This window comes from Chionomys nivalis, chromosome 7 (assembly GCF_950005125.1).
Source record: "Chionomys nivalis chromosome 7, mChiNiv1.1, whole genome shotgun sequence".
Taxonomy (NCBI): domain Eukaryota; kingdom Metazoa; phylum Chordata; class Mammalia; order Rodentia; family Cricetidae; genus Chionomys; species Chionomys nivalis.
The window spans coordinates 31,125,550-31,145,655 of NC_080092.1; the positions used below are offsets into that span (position 1 = coordinate 31,125,550).

Below are 20,106 nucleotides of genomic sequence, written 5' to 3' on the forward strand. Positions count from 1 at the left end.
CTCCAGCTCAAGAATCCACCACCCTTTTATTAGAAATGGGTTAAGATGTGAGAGTTAGCCAAGAAGAGGCCAGAGATAATGGGCCAGGCAATGTTTTAAATGAATACAGTTTCTGTGTAATTATTTCAGGTAAAGCTAGCCAGACGGCGGGACGCGGTCCGCTCGCCTCATCACTACCTGAGGTTTTATTATGACCCTAGTCAGTCTGGAACTTGCTGTGTAGACTAGGTTGGCCTTGAACTTACAGTAATCCTCCTGCCTCTGCCTCCTGAGTGTGAGTACTTTGATTACAGGCCTCTGACACTGTGTGTAGTCTCCTTTATTCTCCATACTATCCTATCATGTAAGTGCTAATTTCAATCTCATTTCACAGATAAGAAACTAAACTCAATGTGTTTTACAAATAGAAAAGCAAATACCTATATCTAGGGCCTGGTGTTTTAGGTCTATAATCCCAGTTACTTGGAAGGCTGAGGAGCGGGAAATCTTAATTTGAGCTATGTAGATCCTGTATCAAAAAGTAAACAAGGGCCGGGCGGTGGTGGCGCCCACCTTTAGTCCCAGCACTCGGGAGGCAGAGGCAGGCGGATCTCAGTGAGTTCGAGGCCAGCCTGGTCTACAAGAGCTAGTTCCAGGACAGGAACCTAAAAGCTACAGAGAAACCCTGTCTCGAAAATAAAAAAAAAAAAAAAAAAAGTAAACAAGGTTGAACATAGTGAGCAAATGCCTTTGATCCCAGCATTCCCAGAGGCAGATGGTTCTCTGAGTTCCAGGCCAGCCATGTTTACAAAATGTGACACTGTCTCAAAAGCAAAGAAAAACTAAACCAGGTTCTTGGGGGGGAGAGAGGTAACTCCATAAAGCTCTTCCTTAACATATTGGCGTTCACGCAACAGCACTGAAATAAATGTGTCCTTCAGTTCACATAGATTATTAGTGGTTGTTACCACCCTGATCGGTGCTCATTTTTAAAAATATCTGAACTGACCAAGAGTCACCTGCAGCCAAGGCCACATGGCAGGAGAGAAAACTGACTTGCACCTGTGCATTGCTGCAAGCGCACTCACACACAAATATTATTTTAAACACAAAACTGTAAGTTTAAGGAGAGATCTATGACATTAGGGGGACACTACATATTAAACGAGTGTTGAGAGGAAGGTCATCAAGTTAGCAGGTTATCAGTGTTCCTCTGCTTCCCTATCCAGGAACACTTTCAGGGCAAACTGGCAGGCTTTTCTGTGGAGTGGTCAGAACTACAGAAAGGGATTCCAACAAAAATCCTCAGAAACCTGAAGCCAGTACGTCCTCTCTAACCTAGCCAGGCGACTCAAGCCTGTAATTCCAGGAAGTGGGCGACAGCAGGATCAGAATCATCCTTGGCTACAAAGCCAATTAAAGACTAGCTTTCACTACATGAAACCGTGCCTTAAAGAAAAAAGGCCAGATTTAGTGGCACACGCCTTCAGTTGCAGCTTTAACATCCTTTAATCATCGCTTAACTCTGTGTAGACAACCGCGGAACCGATTACCAAGCGGAAAGGGCGGAGCTCCGTCTCTGCCACGTAAGGGAGGAGAGAAGCCGCTGCACTGTGGCAGTCAGCCGGTCGCCTCACTTCTTCTGCTCCCACAGCATGCTCTAACCTTCTGAGGAGTCTTTCTAGCAACCTGGTACATCTGACTTCAAAATGCATTTGTACGGTGCTGCCAAATTATGTTCCGTGGCAGAGGAAACGGCGATACTACAACCCAGCCCCTCCCACCACCCGGTGCCGCCATCTATGGGCAGCAGTGAATCATGGGAATCCCCGCCTTGCTCTCCGGGTATTTCCGGTTCCGGCGGAGGCCGCTCTTTCTTTTCCTCCGCGGGGTCGCCGTGGCTGCCGCTGTGGTGCCTGGCTCCCTTTGCTATCCAGTGCCATCCTTGTCGCTCCGGCGACACTCGCATCAGCCGCAGCCATGACCGAGCAGATGACCCTTCGTGGGACCCTCAAAGGCCACAACGGCTGGGTAACCCAGATCGCCACCACCCCGCAGTTCCCGGACATGATCCTGTCTGCGTCTCGAGGTACGGGCTGCATGCCGGGCGGAACGCTGGGAGTCCAGAGGACTGCGTGTCTCCTGGCTTTGCAAGGGGCGCGCGGGCGGGCGGGCTGGCTTGGTCCACTCCCCACGCAGGTATGAGTTGGGGCGTGCGGACCCGAACCTGTGCCCCAGGGCGACCGCTGCACATGTACGGAAACCGAGACGTGTCACGTAACTCTCCGAAAAATTGGTGACCTTAAGTCTCGCTTGTCTTCTGGAGATGTGTTAAGTAGTTAAGGGGGTACAAGCCCGGCGGAGCAGTGATGACCCCAACATGCCATCTGAGTTACTTTGCTGAAATCCAGAGGCTGTTTCTGAGCTGCCGCCGCTTGGCCCTGATCCCTGTGAGCAGTGGGAACTGGAGCTGCCTTGTTCCCCAGGCCCCCAGTCTTTCCCTTCCCTAGATTTTCTTCCCTTTTAACGCCCCCGCCCACGATTTTTTTTTCATCGTGTTTTGCCCTCCCACATCTCCCTACCCACTCAAATTTATGTTCATTCTCTCTAATAATGTAAGGCTTACCTGGCTAGGACCATGTCAGCTCCATAGCTATCACAACTACATTTCTCTCAACCCTTGAAAGGCACAAGTGTGTGCTTATCCCACACCTAAGTGAGTGTGCTTCAATTACCGAGTTAGTCTTGGACTGGAGCAATAGAGAAGACTAGTTAACTCTTAAAAGGGATTAGGTAGGGTTTGTTTCCCAGAACCCACATGGTGACTGCAGTCTGTAGTTAGTTAAGGGGGAGCTGACACCCTCTTGAAAGAATGCCATAGACATAAGTGTAGGCGAAACATTCAGTGCACAATTATGTAATTTTGGGGGGTTAAATTTAGGTTTCAATCCCAGGACGTTGTGGTGCCCATCGTCTCAGTGCGTTTTTATATTCTGGAATAACAAGCTCCTCTTTAGCTTAAGTTCCCTCCAGATGTAAGCAGGCTGTGGGGCCTCATGGATTTCTCTGCCAATCTTTTCAGACAAGACCATCATCATGTGGAAGCTGACCAGGGATGAGACCAACTATGGCATACCACAGCGTGCTCTACGAGGTCACTCCCACTTTGTTAGTGATGTTGTTATCTCCTCTGATGGCCAGTTTGCCCTCTCAGGCTCCTGGGATGGAACACTGCGCCTCTGGGATCTCACAACGCAAGTAGCTGCTTTGGGACCTTGTGGGGGGGAGGGGAAAGCTGGGCAAAATTGAGGTAGATTCCCTAGGGTGTGGCCTTCCCTTGGAAATTGGTCCTTTTGTGGAGGATGAGATAAGATGGAGTTGCTGAGGGCTGGACTGGTCTAGTTGAGCATTTTCTACCAGGTACAGCAGGCAATTTAAAAGTTTCATCTTGAGGTGGGCATCTGGCAGGTGTAATAGAGGATCCTAGTGATGACACGAAGACATTGTCAACCAATCCCCACAAGGGAATGAGGACATGTCCTGCAATTCTGAATGGGTTCTCTGGCACATACCAGGCATAGGCTAATAGAACATAAGCCACATGTGATGTGAGCTGTGTGGAATGACGGAGCCTGCTGGAGCAAAGATGAAGCCAAGAAAGGGGTCTGACTAAATGGGTAAAATCTATCTAGAAAGTGACCAGGTTCTCCCTCTTAGGGGCACCACCACGAGACGATTTGTGGGCCATACTAAGGATGTGCTGAGTGTTGCCTTCTCTTCTGACAACCGGCAAATTGTCTCTGGATCCCGAGACAAGACCATAAAATTATGGAACACTCTGGGGGTCTGCAAGTACACTGTCCAGGTAAAGTGGTAGAGGTCATACACCCAGGAGCTAAAGATTGGCTCCCACCCACCCCTTGGGGGATGTTGCTGTTGAGATGGGCCCATCGCTATGTAGTCCTGGTTAGCCTAGAACTCAGATCTCTGGGATGTTGGTTGCTTTTTACTATTTTTATGCATGCCCACTCATTAGTGGCAAGGAACTCTGGAATTAATTTTTCTCCAGAGTCGACATGGAACTCCAAGCCAAGGCATTCATTGAACAGGCCTTTGTACATGAGCAAATACCCAGATGTGTCCAGTAACTTCCCTAAAGGTTGGGTGATCTTAAGTCTCTCACCTACCTCCTTGAGGTATATTTAAGTACTTAAAGGAGTTACATGCCAGGCGTAGCAGTGATGACCCCAACATGCCATCTGAGTTGCAGTGCTGAGATCCAGAGGCTGTTTCTGAGCTGCGCCTGGCCCTGAGCTCCATGAGGAGTGGGTAGACTCTTGAGGCATCCTGAGACTCACATGTCAGCAGGCTTGACAGGTGTTGTGTTGTATTGGTCCTGAAGTAAAGGCTCGAGTTCTGAGGGAACGAGTGTGAGAATGCTGTTGCCTCCTTTAAGGTGCTTATCTGTAGTCAGAAAGACTGCTTTCTCTTACCTTACTCCTGCGTCTTCTGTAGGATGAGAGTCATTCAGAATGGGTGTCTTGTGTCCGCTTCTCCCCAAATAGCAGCAACCCTATCATCGTCTCCTGTGGATGGGACAAGCTGGTCAAGGTGAGCGTCAAGAAGGGCATGGCTGTTAGAATTCCAGACTCTGTCCCCATTCCTCTCAATTAGCAATGCGCTCCAGTTTGGAATGGCTTGCAGATTGCCTTGACTTTGGCTATTTAATGGTTTATCTTTGTATATTAGGGATTTGGTTTGTTTTTGAGGCCAGTTCTTGCTCATGTGCCATCCAGGCAGGCCTCACATTAGCACTCTTCCATTCTCAGCCACCCAAGTGTTGGGATTAAGTGGGCTTGCATGAGAGCCTGTTCAGAGATACCTTTAAAGAAGATGTTGTGCCTTTCCTGTTGATGGTAGACCATAATCCTGATCACCTATGGACCCGTTTTTCCTAGGTATGGAATTTGGCTAACTGCAAGCTGAAGACCAACCATATTGGCCACACGGGCTACCTGAATACAGTGACAGTCTCTCCTGATGGATCTCTCTGTGCTTCTGGAGGCAAGGTATTTGGGGCCTCATTTCCTTTACGGAGAGTGCTTTTATCTGATAACATGTACCAGTTAAAAGATTAGCTAGACTGCAGGAATATTTCTAAGCATTAGCTTAAAATATGTAAACCAAAGACGTTTTCCCTCAAGTAAATTGGTGTGGGTATTTTGCATTAAAGGAAAAGGCTTGAGGGCATGAACACAGATACTTCAGTCATTAGGTTTATTTGTCCTAACTTACCTTTTCTCTCTGTTCAGGATGGCCAAGCCATGCTGTGGGATCTGAATGAAGGCAAACACCTTTACACACTGGATGGTGGGGACATCATCAATGCCTTGTGTTTCAGCCCCAACCGCTACTGGCTATGTGCTGCTACTGGCCCCAGTATCAAGATTTGGGTAAGTGTGGTCTGTTGTGAAGCACATTAATTTCACTGCTATAAGTCCAGCTTTCTTGGTAGATTCCATTGTTAAGCTGCTGTCAATTGAACGAGGTTAGGATTTTTTTTTTTTTCATCTTGACAATTTGCTTGCTGACTTTTGCCTAAGGGAGTATACATAGGGAATGCCTCTGTGTAGCAGTTGGTTGAATGTAATACTTGCTGTTTGGGCCAAAAAAGTAATTATCTTGTGACAGGCTGGCTATTCTGGCATCTACCTACCAGATAACAGTTATAGACACACCATGAAGATAACCAAAAATAGTGTGCAGCAGGCAGTGGAGCACTAAATGTAGTACAAAAGCCCTAAATTCAATTCCTAGAACCATTTGTAGAAGAGTCCTTTGCTCTGTCAGTCAGTATTTAGTAATCTCTGTTGGAGTTTTAGACGGCTAAAAGACTGGGGATTACTATGTGAACTAGACTGGCCTTGTGGAGCTCACAGCTGCCTCTGCCTCCTTAGAGATGTGCACTACCATAAAATTACTGTTTCGGGCCCCATCTGTTTTTTGTACCTTTTTAGTTAGCTTTATTTTTTTATATTTTGGACAGTGTCTAGCCCAAGCTAACCTCAAATTCTGTAGCCATTACTCTGGGGTGGTATTGGGGATTCAACCTGGGGCCTTGCACATGCTAGGCAAGTACTCTACCACAACTATTCTGCTTAAGTTTTGGGGGGCTTATTTTATGAGGAATCAACTTGACTATTGTACAATCAGATCTTCTCAGGCCTACCTTGGCACTCAAATTATAGGCTTTAGCCATTGAACAGCCCTGAGATCATTGGGAGTTGGATTAATGTTTCATACATCCTTAAAAGAAAAATACAATCCGTTAGAAATTGAACTATGTAAGTAGACTATTTTAGAATGGTTCATTCATTAATGTCAATGTGCATGCATATTGTGTATGTGGGTGCAAGAAAACTGGCCCATCCATAGCCAGGCCAACTTCATAGTTTCTGAGAAATAAATTATAAAGCAAGGCATTTAACTTGTGCCACCTTGCCAGCTCCATAAAAGGAAATGTTAGCATGATGATAATCATACTAATTAGTAGTGTTATGGGTATCCTTACCTAGTTTTGGTCTGTTCTCAGGACTTGGAGGGCAAGATCATTGTAGATGAGCTGAAGCAAGAAGTCATCAGCACCAGCAGCAAGGCAGAGCCACCCCAGTGCACCTCCCTGGCATGGTCTGCTGATGGCCAGGTAAGAACTTCAAGCACGAGACTAACTATCAACATAAATGAGATGAGGCTATCCACTGATTTAGGATATACTAGTGGAATATGTATTTTCATCTGGGGAAAGATGATACAGAGTTAATAACTTTTAAAGTAGAAGCAGCTTTTAAAATGTCTCTTCCTACAGGAATATATGCTTAGCCAAACACATTCTTGTTTATTCTCTTTTACAGACTCTGTTTGCTGGTTACACAGACAACCTGGTCCGAGTGTGGCAAGTGACTATTGGTACCCGCTAAAGGCTCATATCAGAGTATTAGAAATAAAGCTGGCTTTTCTGAGACTGGTTTCAGTCATCTTTTTCCCCCCCCTTTGGAAGTACTGTCTGCCTATAGATGGAGTTGATTCTGTTTGAGGTGCCCATATATTAAAAGGAGCTACATTTGTTGAGACAGGGAATCTTGGACCAGACAACCTGCTTTGTGGGGCCTTCTAAGCAGCTCTAGCGCTGTCTATAGAAGGCGCTTCTGGTAGCATGCAGGCTGCTTCTAAAGAAGACTCCACAACAGCAGCAAATAAAGACTTTATTTTCTGCAACACGACCCACCTTTCCCCCAAGAACATGACTTGACCTCAGCCAAAGCAGAGGACAAAAGCTGATAAGTGACAGAAGGCAAGGGGTTAATAGAAAAATAGATTATACCCAAGGCTCTCCCAAGGATCCAGACCCCTGTCCCAAGCTCCCCAACAGGGCTTACCGAGTGGAACAAAAAGGTATGGAAAGGCCAGAAACTGATGCTCAGTGAGGGGAAATATCCTGGCAGTGAAGACCTGGAGGGTAGGTGTGGGGAGCATGGCTCCTAATAAGAACTGAGACTGAGAGAAAATAATTTATTGGGTGATATGATGGTGTGTGGTGTCAGGTTGACCATTCCAGATCTCACTGAAGCTAAATTCCGGCCAGTCTATGGAGGTAGAAATTGGGGGTGGAAAGCTTAGAGTTCCTACTTCCCCAAGAAAAAGTAGACTTTATGCAGCTCTACCCTTTTATCCAGCCTGCCTCCCTACAAAAGCTTCCCAATCCCTTAGCTGGAGCTTGCTTGCACCAAAACGTGGAATTGGAATGGGTGGGTCTTGCCCAAACCCTCCAGCCTCAGAAATGACGAGTTGAAGAGTAGATGTGGAAGAGGGACGTTAAGGAATGAAGTATCTCTGCTCATCCCCTACTCAAACTGGGACCCAGAGCTGAACTGAGCTAGGCAGACAGGGAGGGAAGATCAGGCAGCTGTTCTCATTATCAGGGACCCATGCAGACTTGTCAGATAAAGTAGGTAAGACTGAGTTGGAGGAAGGGAGTCTGGGAAGTTGTTTAGGCTCCTAGAGCAATTAAGCAGCCTGGTTCAAGGGGGAGCAGGAAGCAACTCAGTAAAACTGGGAGGAGCCTGAGCTCACAAACATAAGTGAGTGGGCAAACATCCACCACCACCCGCCCCTCCAGTCACTGGAGGGGCCCCTGCGGGTGGCAGGCTGATCAAGGGCAGAGCTTGATGCGGGTGCCCTTGGAAAGCACCCGGAAGAAAGGGAAGACACGCTCGCCAAGGAAGGCAGCTGAGAAGGTATGCACGTGGGCTAGGGTATCTGCATTGTAGAATCCCAGGCGCCCAGCCTCATAGTCCAGATACACGCCAAAGCGCCGTGGTTTCTCACATGGGCTCAGCAGTGTCTGCTCTGTTGAGCTCTGTGCCTGGTATCGTTTGCCGTGGGTTCCCACACACCATACTTCCCGCTGGAGCAGGAGCTGCTGAGGCAGGTGGAGCCGGCGGCGGCGATGGTGATGTCGTGAGGAGCTGGCATCCCCACTACTAACAGATGACCCCCCAGAGCTCACTTTTTCTTTATGATGGGTTGATTCACGGGCAGCACCCACTGCCCAGCCTCGTCGCCCACCCACCTCTACCTCCCAGTAGTGCCGGCCAGAGCGGAAGCCCTGGGCCCCTAGTACACAGCAGTCAGTTGAGAAGCGCTTGGAATGTTCAGGAACCTCCTGCCGACGTTCTGCCAGGCGGACCCCACGACGATCAGGAGACAGCATAAGGGCTGGGTGAGCTGTGTCAGGGTCCAGCGTCAGGTCAACTTGGAAAAACAAAGACAAATACAGCAGAACTAAAACACCTTATCCTCACAGACTTGTCACCAATGCCATCCTTTCCACCTGTCCTCCTCTCCAACCCCATCCTGGAGGCCTTCACCCTAATTCTCCTACTACCTGTCAGCCTTCCAAAACAGCTGGACCACCACAAAAACAACTCTTGACTTGAACCCTCAGCGTAGCCACCACTGTTCTACTCCATCCCAGCTCCCCAAACTTCCCTCAGGACCTCAACTCAGGTCTATAAAAAGGAAGGTTATTGACCTCCCTACCTCTTGCAGCCTGACAGAACATCCGGCTCATTTTCCTCACAATGGCGTCTGTCAGGAAGTCGTGGCTATGGGGTTGGCATGGGTCAGGGGACCAAATCTCTGGGGGCTGCAACTGTATCTCTTCACACCTGGAGGAGGGGACCAGGTAGGGGATGGGAACATGATATTCCCAGAATAAAGAACAAAAGCTAAGGGGGAAGAAGTACAGGGTCTGAGAAGGAGAAACTTAACTCCTGGGAAAGAGGGAGGGAGGAAAGGAAGGAGAAAGGAAGGGAAGGAAGAAAGGAAGTCTCAAGAGAAGCAGGAATGGGGAGCCAAACACAACTGGGTACAAAGGGTAGGGTGGGAACACACCTATTGAAAGTCTCCTTGATGTCCTGGGAATGAAAGAGAAAGAAAGTGTCAGCTGTACAAGTTCACTGCTCTCTCCCAGTCTCCAACTAGAGAAAGGTCTGAACTTGGACAGGAAGGGAGAAAGCAATACTTTCCAGGATCACAATAAACGTGAGTGCTCCTCAACCACCCTGCTACCCCTAGACCTAACACATCTCATCCTGCCGTAAGCCCCAGTAACTTTCAGTCTGACCCCGGCACCTTTTTCAAACTATCACTCTGTCAGCTCTTAAGCCCCTATCTCTAACAACTGAATCTGCCTTCTTCAGGTATGACTGGAACATATATCACAATCGATACTGTCACCAGCCTCAAAAAAGTCTCATCTTCAGATGAAAAGCCTTAGGGTTCTTCCCAATGAGGAACAGACAGTTCTGGGCAGTGGTTGGTGAGCACTGCCTAAAGGGACAAAAAGGGAGCTGGGGAGTGTGGAGCAGGGCAGAGGGAGGACAGTGCTTACTCACTTGCAGCAGCCGCAGGCCCCCCTGCTGGCTCCGTTCTTGGGCTTCAGCTAGCAGTCGGCTGAGCTGGGCAGCCTGCTCTTCAAGGCGGTGGGCTGCTGCTCCTGCACGTCCCAGCTGAGCTTCATGCATCTCTCGGAGGCGCCGCTCTAGTCCTGCCTGCTCTTCAGCCAGAAACCGTGTTAGGCGCCCAAACTCTGAAGCCACAGCTGCCAACTCTGATTTCATCTGGCTCTGGAAAGACACAAAGGCAGGCATGGAGACATAGTTCAGTAGTTAAGAGCACTGCCTGCTCTCCATTTGATTCCCAGCATCCACATGACAGCTCATAACCATCTGTAGCCAGTTCTAGGAGATTCAGTGTTCTCTTTTGACCTCGGTGGTCACCAATCATGCACAAGGATACATATGCATAGATGCAGGCAAAACACACATACACTAAAATAAATTTTAAAAATTAAAAATTGGAGAGATGCAAAGGGAATGGAAGCCACCACTGAACACACAGAAAGGTAAACTTGCAGTTTTCTCTCTGATGACTTTCAGTCTCAGGCAGAAGCCTCATGATCCCTAACTCCAAGTCCTGGGAATAGAAAGAGATGTTTCCTCACCCCATCTCAGTCCTTTTTTTTTTTTAAAGGATAAAACAATTATATTTTATTTCTTATAAGGGGAAAACTCACGAAACAGGAAACAAGAAATCTAAGCACAGAAATGTCCCATGGGAAAAAGTGCAGAGAGCATGCGCCTGGAGGTGTACAAAAATTTACCCTGGGGCTCAGCGAAGCCACACCTTCACTAAGAATCACCTCTTAAAGATGACTGGCTTAAAAGGTTCCCCCATTATCTCCCCCTTTTGTCTAAACAAGCCGACTCAGTCTTATTGTACCACTGTGATAGCCCAAACTGGTATAATGGTCCCAATTCACCAACTGCTTTCTGGAATGCTTCTCTCTCTCTGCCCTGCCTAATTTCCTTTATAGATGGAAGCTTGTTTACATGTTCCAAAGGAGCGTCTCTCCTCTCCAGATCTCGTAGCACCAACTCTTATCACTGTATCTCTCCATAGTATATGTATTGGAGATGCTGTCACAATGGAGATGGACTGGGGACATGTGTGGAGGTCAGTGGATAACTTATAAGAGTTGGTTCTCTCCTCCCACCATGTGAGTCCCAGGGATCAAACTCAGGTTGTCAAGCCCCTGAGTCATTTTGCCAGCGAAATTGTTCTGGTTTTGAGACAGAGTCCTGCTTTGCAGCCCAGGCTGGCCTCAAAATTAAAATCTCTCCACCAGCTTGCCAGTTTAAAGATAAAAGCTACATGCCCAGCTTTGTATTATCTTTAAAATTCTCCGTATGTTCTCACAGATAGGACCTGTGCATGCCTTTGTTTGCCATAGTGCCACCAGAAGCTGGCAGAGTGCCAATCACAGGTAGGTTCTTGGTAATAATTTTTTTGAAATTAGCAAATAAGAGAATTCAGCAAACAAGACTTGAAGCTGGACATGAAGGTTCATGCCTATAATACTAATACTCTTGAGGCTGAAACAAATTACTCACATTTGAGGCCAGCTTGGGCTATAATGTAAAAAAATCCTGTCTCAAAACACAAAAGAAAGATATTACAAAATTAAGTCCTTACTCAGTAGCCACAGTTGCCACAGGAGAATAGTCACTCAAATCCTTTACAAACTCTTCTGTAAAGGCGCAAATAAAAAATACTATACACTTAGGGGCCAACAGTGGTACAGTTGTTCCTAGATAATTAGATGGGCCTGGTTCCAAGAGACCGAAATCAGCAGATAATCAACTCCCTTATATAAAATGGTATATCATATACTATATATACTCCCATATACTTTAAGTATCTTGTAATACCCAATACACTGTAATATACCAAATAGATAAATCGTTCTTGTGGTGGCTTGAATGAGAATGACCCCCATAGTTTCATATATTTGAACACTTGGTCTATACTTGGTCCCCAGTTGGTAGAATGTTTGGAGAATGGGAAGTTGAAGGAGATGTGTCACTGTTGGTATGTCACCCAGGGTGGGCTTTGGGATTCCAAAAGTCCATACAATTCCGTTAGCCGCCCCCACCCTGAATTATGAGGACCAATAAACATTTTATAAGTTGCCTTTATAATCGTGTTTCTTCAAAGCAATTGAAAAATAACTAAGACAATACTGTATATGTTAAAGGGTGGCTGGCAGTGGTGGCACAACACCTTTAATTTCAGTGTTTGGAAGGCAGAGGCAGGCAGATCTCTGAGTTCAAGGCAAACCTGGTCTATAGAGCAAGTTCCCAGACAGCTGAGGCTATGTAGGGAAACCCTGTCTCACCCATTCACCCCGGCCAAAAAGTCTTTATTCTCTTTTGGGTGGTGGAGGAATTGAGACAGGGTCTCACTGTGTAGACTAGGCTGGCCTCAAACTCACAACTGATCCGCCTGCCTCTGCTTCCCAAGTCCCACAGGAATAAAGACTTTTGATGGAGGTGGGTCTTGTATTAATCTGTTGCTTTCATTGGTTAATTAATAAAGAAACTGCCTAGGCCCATTTGATAGGCCAACCCTTAGGTGGGTGGAGTAAACAGAATAGAATGCTGGGAGAAAGAAGCCGAATCAGGGAGTCGCCATGATTCTCCCACTCCAGACAGACGCAGGTTAAGATCTTTCCTGGTAAGCCAGCTCGTGGTACTACACAGAATATTAGAAATGGGTTAGATCAATATGTAAGAGCTAGCCAATAAGAGGCTGGAACTAATGGGCCAGGCAGTGATTAAAAGAATACAGTTTCCGTGTATTTATTTTGGGTAAAGCCATGCGGGCAGCCGGGTGCCGGGGACACAGCCCCGCCGCTCATATTACAACAGACTTTATTTAAAAAAGGTCTGTGTAGACAATGCATAGTGGTGCACCCCTTTTAATCCCAGCACTTGGGAGGCAGAGCCAGGCAGATCTCTGAGTTTAAGGCCAGCCTGGTCTACAGAGTGAGTTCCAGGACAGCCACAGCTACATAGAGAAACTCTGTTTCCAACAACAACAAAAAGTAGTCTGTACATGTTAAGTACTGATGTCATTTTTTCTATGCCCAATTTGAACTTGAAGAAGTACATAACATAGAATACAAACTATATTTAGCAGTTTATAACAACAGCCAACTGCCTAGTCCTAAGTCATTTGCCTGGGCTAGACCATTCTGAATAACCACTCTTTCCGTTAATTACTCTAGATAAAGATTATCGAAGACACAGATCCCAGCATACATTCTGTATAACACAGAGGACCCTAAACATATTAGTTGGGCAGCTGGACAGAGGCAGGATGATTCCCCATTTCCCAACTCAGATTCTGCTTATAGCACATTGTGATTGGCATTTCACAGAAATGAGTCCCTAACGCGCAGCTGGCACTACTACAGGTTGTAGACCTGGCAACGTCTGGACTTGGTTAAGAGGGAAAGGATATCCTCATTTGATGGCTGAAGCTTAGCTTGGCGACAGTGCCAGTCTATTCCAGCAAAACCTGCTAGCCTTCTGAAGACAGGAAATGAGGGAGTGAGACTCCTGAAGAGGGGTGAGCAAATGTGAAAGGGCTGAGAACACTGGGAAGGAAGACAGGAGCTATCTGCACCCCTTAACTTAAGGTTCAGGGCAGCTCTGCCTGCCATGTGTGTGTATCCTGGGACTTGGTACTCTTCTGGCAACATTTACTATATTTACTCACTTGCTTTCTGTGCTATCCGTAGCTTTAGACCAGACAACCAGTCTCAACTAGCCAGGCCTCAGTTTTCACTGCATTTTACAAACAAAAAAGGAACATGCTTCCTACCCACCTCCCAGGTCCTGGCTATTTTCTTCAGGGATCTAGTCATTATATGTGATATAGTTTCCAATCATCTTCCTTACCCTGACAACAGAATCAGTCAGCCCATTCACAGACATCACCCACCTTCAGCTCTGACATCCGCCTCTCCTCCTTGGCCTTCATCTTCTGCACAGCCTCGAGGTGCTTCCGAAGTGGTTCCACATGACCTTGTAGCTTGGCCTGAAGGAGCAGGAAAGGAACATTAGTCAGGGGGATGATGAGAAGCACCTGCAGAGCCTCTCTCCCAATCCTCCCTACAGTGGAGACTCAATGCCTGATATTACCATTGTTGTCAAATAAGCCCTTTCTTCCACACCTTCTCCCAGATGACCCATGCACTCATGATGCAGAAGCCTGTGCGTGTCTTTTTTGTTGTTGTTGTTGTTTTGTTTTTGTTTTTCGAGACAGGGTTTCTCTGTGGTTTTGGAGCCTGTCCCAGGCTGGTCTCGAACTCACAGAGATCCGCCTGCCTCTGCCTCCCAAGTGCTGGGATTAAAGGAGTGCGCCACCACCACCCGGCTTGTGCGTGCCTTCTTTTTTTTTTTTTTTTTTTTTTTTTTTTTTGGTTTTTTCGAGACAGGGTTTCTCTGTAGCGTTGGTGTCCATCCCGGAACTAGCTCTTGTAGACCAGGCTGGCCTCGAACTCCCAGAGATCCGCCTGCCTCTGCCTCCCGAGTGCTGGGATTAAAGGCGTGCGCCACCACCACCCGGCCTGTGCGTGCCTTCTTGAGAGGCTACAGAACTGTTCTCTACAGATGACATACACATGGCTTAAGCTCCTCACCACATGAAGTCCATCCACAGGAATATTCCTGCTTTTGGTCTTTCCCACTTGATAAGTCATCTTGTTCAACGTCGACAAATCTAAACATTTTTCTGGAGAATTTTGTGCCTATGCTAATAGTTTGTTTTTGATTTTCAAAATAGCGTTTCTCTGTGTAGCCTTGGCTGTCCTGGAATTCGATATATAGATCAGGCTTAAAGTGGTTCTCTGCCACTTTCAAAATATAAACCCTATATTTCTATGATCATTTCATCCCGTCCATCCCCTCAAAAGTTGTGACTTCATTCAATTCTTGACCTGGGATTGCCATGCTCCACTTAGTCCAAGGTATTCTACCTTTACAACCCAGCTTCCTGAATATGACTGACTCTACCTATGAAACTTATAATGAGTCTATACTAGCCAGGCAGCGGTGACACATGCCTTTAATCCCAGCACTTGGGAGGCAGAGGCAGGCAGATCTTCATTGAGTTCAAAGCCAGCCTGGTCTACAAAGCGAGTTCCAAGGCAGCCAAGAACATAGAGAAACCCTGTCTCAAAAACCCAGGGGAAAAAACCATCTAAACTACCCAGAGCAGTGCTTCTAAATCTTCCTAATACTGCGACCCTTTAATACAGTTCCTCATGCTTTGGTGACCACAACCATAGAATTATTTTCACTGCTACTTTAAATTGTAATTTTGCTACTGGTATCAATCATAATGTAAATATCTGACATGCAGGATACCTGATATTCGACCCCTGTGAAAGGGTGGTTCGCTCCCCTAAAGTATCATGACTCACAGGCTGAGAACCATGTCCTGGAGCATAAGCAATTTTACACATGTGTTTTCCAGGCATTACAGGGTCCTTCACCCTCACTTTTCTCTCCTGAGGCAGGGTCTGCCCAAGTTAGTCTGGAACTTAACTCATACATTTGAGGATGACCTTGAACTTCTGGCCATCCTACTTCTACCTCCCTAGTACGGGGATTGTCACTTTGCTTAGTTTCTATGTTTGGTCTGCCTTGTTTTCCATTCTATTGCTATCACATGAAAAACAAAAGTCCTTTCTTCTTTTAGTTACAATTTTAACGCCAATGAGATACATGGGCTTTCCATTCCAAGGATTTATAGCCATGTCTTTTTCCTTTTCCAACCAGGATGGATATAATAAACTGTGCCTTTTGCTCTTTCCCTTCTTTTATGTCTTCTCCTTATGACTTGCTCCCTCCTTTTCATACAGGAATAGACCTTGAGCCTAGCTCTACCAGAACCAAAACTGCATCTAGGTGATTTGAGGCAAGTCATGCTTCCAGTTTCCTCAGTTTAAAATGGGAATAATGTCAACCTCACAGGTAGCAAACTTAGCAAAGTTTGGGCTAAAGATCAGTAAACATGGGCTGGAGAGATGGCTCAGTGGTTAAGAGCATTGCCTGCTCTTCCAAAGGTCCTGAGTTCAATTCCCGGCAACCACATGGTGGCTCACAACCATCTGTAATGAGGTCTGGTGCCCTCTTCTGGCCTGCAGGCATATACACAGACAGAATATTGTATACATAACAAATAAATGAATAAATATTTAAAAAAAAAAAAAAAAAAAAAAAAAAAAGATCAGTAAACATTATCCAGCACTTACTAACTATGGCGGTAAGCTGCCAGTGACATCCTGATAATGACCCATGAACTAAAAGATAACTGACCCTGAGTACAAAAGGCAATTGTTACACAACTGGTTGTAGGAAGTATCACAGGAGTAATAAATCAGTCATTCCATTAAAATACACAAAATTATGCCCTTTGATATTATTGTGTTTTCTCCACAGTAGAATCAGTCATTTCTACTCCATCAATTCAGAATTTACAAAGTCTTAGTTTACCCTTTAGTATTTGTATAAGTTGACAAATAAATTGCAAGCATGAATTGAAATACAATATTAGAGGTTTTTTTTTTGTTTGTTTGAGATAGGGTCTCACTATGGAGTATGGCTGACACAGTACTTGCTGAGTAGATCAGACTGGCCCCAAACTCTCAGAGATCCGAGAGCTTCAGCCTCCAGAATGCTAGGATTAAAGGTGTGTGCCATCATACCTGGCCCTTTTCTTTTTTTTTTTTGAACAAGCTCTCTGAGCAGGCAAGATGGTTTAGCCAGTAAAGGCTTGTGGCTAAACCTGATGTGTTCAATCCATTCTACCCACAATGTGGAGGTAGAAACCAATTCCCAAAATTGTCCTGAGACCTTTGCATGTTCTTACACTCACACACAAAAGAGCCAGGACTGGTGGCTTGCCTGCACATAGGCAGCTCAGTGAGTTTGAGACCAGCCTACTCTACATAGTGAGTTCCAGGACAGCAAGGGGTATAGAGACCTTATCCCCCCAAAACCAAATAATTAAAACAAAACAAAACAAAACAAACAAACAAGCCAGGCAGTGGTGGCTCACACCTTTAATCCCAGCTCTTGGGAGAGAGGGATGAACTTCTGTGAGTTCAAGGCCAGCCTGGTTTTACAGGCGGGAGTTCCAGGACAGGCTTCAAAGCTACACAGAGAAACCCTATCTTGAAAAACAAACCGGGTGATGGTGTACACTTTTAATCCCAGCACTTAGGAGGCGGAGACAGGCGGATGTCTATCAGTTTGAGGCCAGCCTGGTCCTCAGAGTGACAGCCAGGACAGCCTGGACTGTGTACACAGAGAAACCCTATCTAGAAAACATCCAAACAAACAAACAAAGGTGTCCAGTAACTCCGATCGCGTGTAAACTCGGGCTGGCCACTACCTCACAAAGTAGTCAGGGATGACCTTGAACTGATCTCCCGCCTCCATGTCCAAGTGTTGGGGGTAAAAGGCACCACCACGCTCGTGTTGGGTTGAATTTTCTCCAGATACTCTGATTCAGAATTTGCAGTTAGGCCTACTGTACTTTCGAAACCTTAGTAACTGACAATCATCTGTGAAGCCTTAGACTCTCCAGTCGAGGATGATGATCACCCAAATGAAGCTACTGACTGAATCAGGAGGCGTAGAAACACAAGTCACAAAGCAAGCTCTGGGCAGCCATACAGATGCTACCCCCTCCTTCTAGCTCCATGGCTTCCAATCGGAAGGTAGTTCTATTTGAACTGACTGCTTCTTAGACAAATGCCCCGTTCATATGTCCAAAGAATTAGGGAAATAAAAAACAAGACAGCTAACCAAACAAGAATTAGTCAAGAACAAACAGTCAAGTCAGAAAAGTCAAACAAAAATATCCAAGTAGTGTTACCAAGATGCCCCAAGGGGAGTCTGTTCATATTCAAGTCTATCGCTAAAGCTGTACATACATAAACATCCATGTTCAGAATTTAAACCTGTTTCCCAATCAATAAAACGAGAATGTCAAACATCAAACTTCCAGGGTGACTTTGAATTATGAATGATAATCCAGAAAAAGTGGCCAGCGCAGTACTGACTATAAGTAAAGTGCCCTATAAATATTAACTAACATTCCTGTGGTAGTTAAAGCTCAAAGACACTCTGAAACTTGAGCAAGAATTTTTTGCTCTAAAAGTCTCTCTTTCCTGGTTAATACACGAGACTGGGTGCAGAGCCAACCAACAAAGCCGTAGCACAGGATGGGTGTGGAACCCAGTAGGAGACAAGTGGGGTGCATGTGGATCTGACACTAGTTTCAGACTCCCCTGTTCTTTTGGCCCCCATTTCTTTCCATCTGGAAGTGACTGTCACGGGTAAGACTTAACCCACCCAGAAGTAAGCAAGACCCCTTGTCACCTGCACCCTATCCTGAAGACACTGAGGAAGCTACAGGATTCTTCTCCCGTATCCACCCAGGAAGTCAGCGCTTGGACGGGGTGACTCCTTCCTCCAACACACGAGGTCCTGTTAGGAGAACTCCCGTTCCCTTTCCCCACTTCCCTACCCTCCCTCAACCCCTGCCCGCTGCACCCACCTTGTACTCCTGCACCACCTCCTCCAGTGGCACCACGCTGTGCTGTTTGTGGCTCCTGGATTCTCGGCACACCACACAGATGGCTTCTTCGTCCACCTCGCAGAAGAGTTTCAGGGCTTCTTGGTGTCTCGGGCAGATGCCTTGCTCGTTCACACGACTCCCGCGCCCAGGGGATGGATGCATCTGGCGAATCACCTGGACCATGTTGGCCAACTGCAGGTTGGGGCGGAAGCTCCGCCGAGGAAAACTTTTTCGACACTGGGGACAAGTGAAGCACCTCCGAGGGGCTGGAGGTGGCGGCAGTTGGGTGATCGGGTCTAGCTCTTCTTCCTCGTCTTCCTCCAGCACTTCCTCCTCCTCGTCCTCATCTTCCCCCCTGAGGTCCTCCACATCTCCCAAGTAATAGTCCAGATCTTCCTCCTCCTCCTCCTCCTCCCACACGTAGTCCATGTTGTCCCAGTTGGACCCGTCTATGCCACTACTCCAGAACACACCCTCCTCTTCCTCCTCGGCCTCCTCCTCCATGTCACCCTCATAATCTTCATCCCGCATAGGGGTGTCCCAGCCCCCGCCTGCTCCCACAGCCTCCACTTCTTCCTCCTCTCCGACCTCCTCCTCCTCCTCCCGATCCAGCTCATCCCTGTCCTCCTCGTCCTCCCCGCCCCACAACTGGGTTACACACACGCGGCAGAAGTTGTGCCCGCAGCCGATGGACACGGGGTCCGTGAAGTAATCGAGGCAGATGGCGCACACCGCCTCCTCCTGAAGGGTCTGCACAGGGTTGGGTGTCATGGCAACGGCAGCCATCTTAGTGTCCAGTCAGCCAGGGTAGAAGTGCGGTGGGGGGGGGCCGAGGGGGGGCCCGGGGGGGGTCTTCCTCCTCAGAAGCCCGGGACACCCGTCCCCACCCCAAGTCCTGCTTCTGCACAGCTTGCCTGCGGCGAGGCCGAAAGAATGTCCTCCCGACCAGCCCACCCCACCACACACACGCCCCTACCCCTAGACCACAGTCATGTCTCCGAGAGGGGAGGGGACAGAGGTGAGCGCCACCGACAAGTACCTCAGGTGGACCTGAGTGCAAATCTGCCCCAACGCTCCCCGGGCCTCCTCATAAACCCCCGCCCCTCCTCACTTCCTGGCCCCGCCCCCCAGCTTCCGGCCTCCCTCCCGACGCTTCCGGCGTCTCCACACGACCTAGACTCACGCGTTCCCTCCGAGGTTGTGCTACACGCCCACTTCTCCCGCACCCCGCCCCGGACTCCGGGGCAACCGGAAACGAGGAGGAGACGCTCTAGCCGAGACGAGGGCACAGGACTGGAGGGCTAGGACGGCGGAGGCCCGCATCTCTGTGATGACTGGCCGCGGGGAACGCGTACAAAGCGGAAGAAGCCCCCGTGTCCCGCCAGCGGGGACAGATGGCGGTGGGCAGCGAGGACGTGGAGCAGCACCCTGCTCTCCGTGCTACAACCGCAGCGGCCTAGCGCCATCCTACCGACCAGGCACGGACGACTGCAGAAGGGACTCCCAAAGCCAGCGCCGGAAGCTGAGGGGCGGGCCCGCTCAGCGTCAACTACTTCCGGCCCCTGGAGA

At 47.6% G+C, this 20,106-nt stretch overlaps 2 protein-coding genes and 3 non-coding genes across 5 annotated transcripts; 4 read left to right on the forward strand and 1 right to left on the reverse strand.

Moving 5' to 3' along the window:
- The first annotated feature begins 1,804 nt into the window (after positions 1-1,804).
- On the forward strand, positions 1,805-7,000 carry Rack1 (receptor for activated C kinase 1). Its single transcript, XM_057776694.1, has 8 exons — positions 1,805-2,068; positions 3,062-3,233; positions 3,697-3,844; positions 4,495-4,590; positions 4,938-5,048; positions 5,292-5,432; positions 6,572-6,682; positions 6,891-7,000. Exons 1-8 carry the CDS (start codon positions 1,960-1,962, stop codon positions 6,954-6,956), a joined length of 954 nt encoding a protein of 317 aa, XP_057632677.1. The 5' UTR covers positions 1,805-1,959; the 3' UTR covers positions 6,957-7,000.
- Positions 2,340-2,407, forward strand: LOC130878862 (small nucleolar RNA SNORD95). The gene has a single exon (XR_009057479.1). It is a non-coding gene; the product is annotated as a small nucleolar RNA SNORD95 (small nucleolar RNA).
- LOC130878852 (small nucleolar RNA SNORD96 family) lies at positions 3,459-3,538 on the forward strand. The gene has a single exon (XR_009057471.1). It is a non-coding gene; the product is annotated as a small nucleolar RNA SNORD96 family (small nucleolar RNA).
- On the forward strand, positions 4,212-4,279 carry LOC130878863 (small nucleolar RNA SNORD95). The gene has a single exon (XR_009057480.1). It is a non-coding gene; the product is annotated as a small nucleolar RNA SNORD95 (small nucleolar RNA).
- A 224-nt stretch (positions 7,001-7,224) lies between the features above and the next one.
- Trim41 (tripartite motif containing 41) lies at positions 7,225-20,062 on the reverse strand. The gene is made up of 6 exons (XM_057775078.1): positions 18,517-20,062; positions 13,888-13,983; positions 9,936-10,166; positions 9,433-9,455; positions 9,079-9,206; positions 7,225-8,790 (listed from the first exon to the last, which is right to left on the reverse strand). The coding sequence occupies exons 1-6, from the start codon at positions 19,321-19,323 to the stop codon at positions 8,189-8,191; spliced, it is 1,887 nt and encodes a 628-aa protein (XP_057631061.1). The 5' UTR covers positions 19,324-20,062; the 3' UTR covers positions 7,225-8,188.
- Between the last annotated feature and the right edge of the window lie 44 nt (positions 20,063-20,106).

What these genes read in the sequence shown, in the direction of transcription:
- Rack1 (XM_057776694.1), top strand. Translation starts at nt 1,960, where the DNA reads ATGACCGAGCAGATGACCCTTCGTGGGACCCTCAAAGGCCACAACGGC. An exon ending in GCCCCAGTATCAAGATTTGG is followed by an intron (nt 5,433 to 6,571) that starts GTAAGTGTGGTC and finishes GTCTGTTCTCAG; the next exon opens with GACTTGGAGGGCAAGATCAT. An exon ending in CATGGTCTGCTGATGGCCAG is followed by an intron (nt 6,683 to 6,890) that starts GTAAGAACTTCA and finishes TCTCTTTTACAG; the next exon opens with ACTCTGTTTGCTGGTTACAC.
- Trim41 (XM_057775078.1), bottom strand. Translation starts at nt 19,323, where the DNA reads ATGGCTGCCGTTGCCATGACACCCAACCCTGTGCAGACCCTTCAGGAG. An exon ending in AGGTGGTGCAGGAGTACAAG is followed by an intron (nt 13,984 to 18,516) that starts GTGGGTGCAGCG and finishes CTGCTCCTTCAG; the next exon opens with GCCAAGCTACAAGGTCATGT. An exon ending in GTTCTGTCAGGCTGCAAGAG is followed by an intron (nt 8,791 to 9,078) that starts GTAGGGAGGTCA and finishes TGTTTTTCCAAG; the next exon opens with TTGACCTGACGCTGGACCCT.